The following is a 3,309-nucleotide window of genomic DNA, read 5'->3' on the forward strand; positions in this document are numbered from 1 at the left end:
AAGATAAGTTTTCTTAGAAATATATTTACGTATTAGTAAGGCCCAGGTACAACAAAAATGCTATACAGTGGGTATATTATTAGTACAAAATATTCCATTTAATTTGGTCTTTATTGAAAGATCAAGATCGATCAATCCCTAATGAAGTAGGAATCTTCATCTGACCCAGACATGGTGCAAATAAGACATTTGCATGCACTTATCAATACAATTTATAACAGAGCCAAAGTCTGTGAAATCAAAATATATCTATCTTCCCTTGAGAAAACTCCTGCAAATCTTCTCCAAAGTCTTCCTGTCAGGTTCGGCCATCTCAACCCTTGATTTCGTAAGCTCAGAAAACTCCTTCTGCCAATTAGTTAGTTAGCAGAGGATTAGTTAATTAGATGACTAATTATTAAAAGGAAGTTTCTCAAGGAACTAATTAATTATGAAAAGCTATATATAAACATTGATCTATATAATAAGCAGTTACCTCTATACAGTTGTTGTTAGCAAGACGATCAATGAGGTTATACAAAATGTCTTTGGTGTACTCTGGGTGGCCTTGAATTCCTAGTATGTTGTTTCCAAGTGTGAATATCTCCACAGCTGTCTTGTCTGAGGAGGCAATCACCATTGCTCCAACAGGGACCTCCCATACCTGATGCTCATTTACAGTTTGTAAGTTGATGAGAGAGAGAGAGAGAGAGAGAGAGATGAAACATACTTCATCTTGATGACACTCGATGATGGAAAGAGAAGGAGGGATTTCCTTCAGACCACCAAGAAGGCCACCCAGTTGCAAATCCTCCGCCAGTTTGACTTCCCTCAGCCCAATGTCCCAACCAGTATAAGCTCTTCCTACCTTACCACCCAAAGCTCGGCACAAAACCTAAAAGCAAAGAAACAAAATTTTAAAAGAGGATAAACAATAAGACTCACAGAGAGTAGAAGACATTTGGAAATTAACATACTTGGTGTCCAAAACATATCCCAAGGACATTCTTATGCATAGCGTACAGTGTTTGTATCAAAACACAAAGTCTCAAGACCCAGGAGTCATTTCCATGAGCATCACAAGGGCTCCCACTGATAACAAAACCATGGTACTTGGGAAGCTCATCAAAGTCAGGGAACTCTCCATCTACAACCCTGAATAAGTCCCACTGCTCTCCTTCTTCCCCAAATGCATCAACAAACACATTGAAGTACCCACCATACACCTTCTTCACGTAATCAGAATCCTTAGCTGCTAATAATAGAGCGTATCTCTTTTCCCCAATAACCTTCATTTTCAGTTTTGAAAGAGAAAGAGAAAGAGAAGTAAGAATCTTTTGAAGATGATTGAGAACCTTGAACAAGGAGAAGAATAATGGCATATTTATAGGAGATGATTTCAGGTCTGCAATAATGAACAAATTGACCAGAAAATATACACTGAACTTGTTTTCCCTTGGTTATAACCAACTTTTAATTGTTTAATATATGTTTCATTAATATATTCATTAAGCTTATTTTAACTTGTGTAAAATAAGATCTAATATCTTGTTTCTGGGCCGTCTAGGATTTGTAGAAACTGTCTTGTTAATTTCCAACATATATATTAACTGTTTATAACTCCAATTTTCGTTGGTCGTGTGGCTCCCATTGAATGGGTCCAACCTAACAGATTGACTGGACAATTAGCTTGATCAGGAGCCGTCTTTTTACTGTAGACTTGATTGCTTGGGAAGGATGGATTAAATAAATGTCGTTTTGATGAGCAGGTTGTAACCTGCCGTATATGAAATTAAGTTTTGACTTTACTGAATATATGAAACTCTCTCTCTCTCTTTCTATATATATATATATATATATATATATATATATGTATATATGTTTCATATATTATGGACTCTCCAAGTAATTTATTCTTTTTTCAGATTGCCAAACTACTCTAACTTTGGCAGGATATTGGATGGGGTTCAGTGAAGCTTGAAAATCGATCCCCTTCTTTGATCCAATTATTTTATTTTTTCTGGATGTGAAGAATGATGAAGTTACTACTAAAAAATTCTGAAAAAAGGGGAATTTTTTTTTTTTTGGCTTTTCAGACTGTAACTGGCCACAAATGCCCATCTGATGCCGTAAGCTCAGTTTGAAAGGAGTACAGATACAAACGTAGGGTGCAAAACCTTGTATTTTGTATAATTTTGTACTGTATTTATTTGTATTTGTACTCTTTCTAAACTGGGCCAAAAGAGTATAGATACAAATATATAGAATGCAAAACATTATATTTTGTGTGTGTTTGCACTGTACATAATTGTATCTGTACTCCTTCCAAACTGAGCCTAAATTGAAAAGAAAAAATGGAGCAGTTCTATGGTGCAAAAAGACATATTGAGTTGCAAATGTTGAACCATGGCCAATATTTTGCTGATTTTGCATCCTGCTTCCAGCCTGAGGCTGTGTTTGGTTGCAATGCAAATAAATTTGCATTGATGCAAAATCATGGCAGTGCAAATGATTTGAGTGTAAATTCTAACCTATTTTTATTTTAAAATTTCACTTATTTTGTTTGATTGCAATACAAATTGAGTAAATTAAGACATGAAGCAGAATAAAGTAAAATCAAGAATAAAATTAAACAAAAATTTGCATTTTTACATTTGCACTCCCATGCATTTATAATAGTGCAAATAAGTTTTCACTGCAACAACCAAATACAGCCTCAGGTGCAAAAGTTATTACATTGGTTTAGCAGGTATATGAGGTGCAATTCTATAGAGCTCATGGTGCATTTCACAGTAATAAAAAATGAGAAAAAAAAAAACGAAAACTTGTTCCTATATGATCATTGTGATAAAATAATTCGTTTGACTAAATCCTACCCATCTTATTATGTATACATCTCTTAACAGAGATTAATTATTAAAAGCAAAAGGACTTATTACCAGCCCTATATTTGGATTATTATCATAACCCACCGTCAGCGGGTACAACCACGGTGAAGATTAGTTGGTCTAAAGTCTTAATATAATTACTTGGAAAATTGCATAACATTCTGTTAGAGCTCTTTGAAAGCTCTAAAACATGAAGACTGAATCAGATGGTCAAAAAACCTAAAGTAATTTGGGCAATCTTTGGTCCATACCATGGTCTGAAAGCGTTTAAATCACCTCTTCATTTTCAGACCTAAACCCTAAATCCAAAAATCTAAACTTTAAACTATAAACCCTTAATCGTTAAAGTTAATGTATAAAATGCTTTTGGTCGGATGCATGTCCTCCAACTGCATAATAGCCAAGTATTTTCCGATGAACATGATGTTTACCATCTATGCCC

The 3,309-nt window shown here is 34.6% G+C and overlaps 1 protein-coding gene across 1 annotated transcript; it reads right to left on the reverse strand.

The window, feature by feature from the left end:
• Positions 1-249: 249 nt before the first annotated feature.
• LOC148843566 (gamma-glutamyl peptidase 5-like) lies at positions 250-1,274 on the reverse strand. Its single transcript, XM_088959772.1, has 4 exons — positions 957-1,274; positions 710-874; positions 476-643; positions 250-348 (listed from the first exon to the last, which is right to left on the reverse strand). The coding sequence occupies exons 1-4, from the start codon at positions 1,272-1,274 to the stop codon at positions 250-252; spliced, it is 750 nt and encodes a 249-aa protein (XP_088815898.1).
• Positions 1,275-3,309: the final 2,035 nt, after the last annotated feature.

This window comes from Nelumbo lutea, chromosome 8 (assembly GCF_056320005.1).
Source record: "Nelumbo lutea isolate HS-2025 chromosome 8, American lotus-T2T, whole genome shotgun sequence".
Taxonomy (NCBI): domain Eukaryota; kingdom Viridiplantae; phylum Streptophyta; class Magnoliopsida; order Proteales; family Nelumbonaceae; genus Nelumbo; species Nelumbo lutea.

Bases quoted from the DNA above. Each gene is read 5' to 3' on its own strand.
- LOC148843566 (XM_088959772.1), bottom strand. From the start codon at position 1,274: ATGAAGGTTATTGGGGAAAAGAGATACGCTCTATTATTAGCAGCTAAG. The intron at 875-956 runs GTATGTTAATTT...CTTTGCTTTTAG, and splicing joins GGATATGTTTTGGACACCAA to GTTTTGTGCCGAGCTTTGGG. The intron at 644-709 runs GTATGTTTCATC...AATGAGCATCAG, and splicing joins TCGAGTGTCATCAAGATGAA to GTATGGGAGGTCCCTGTTGG.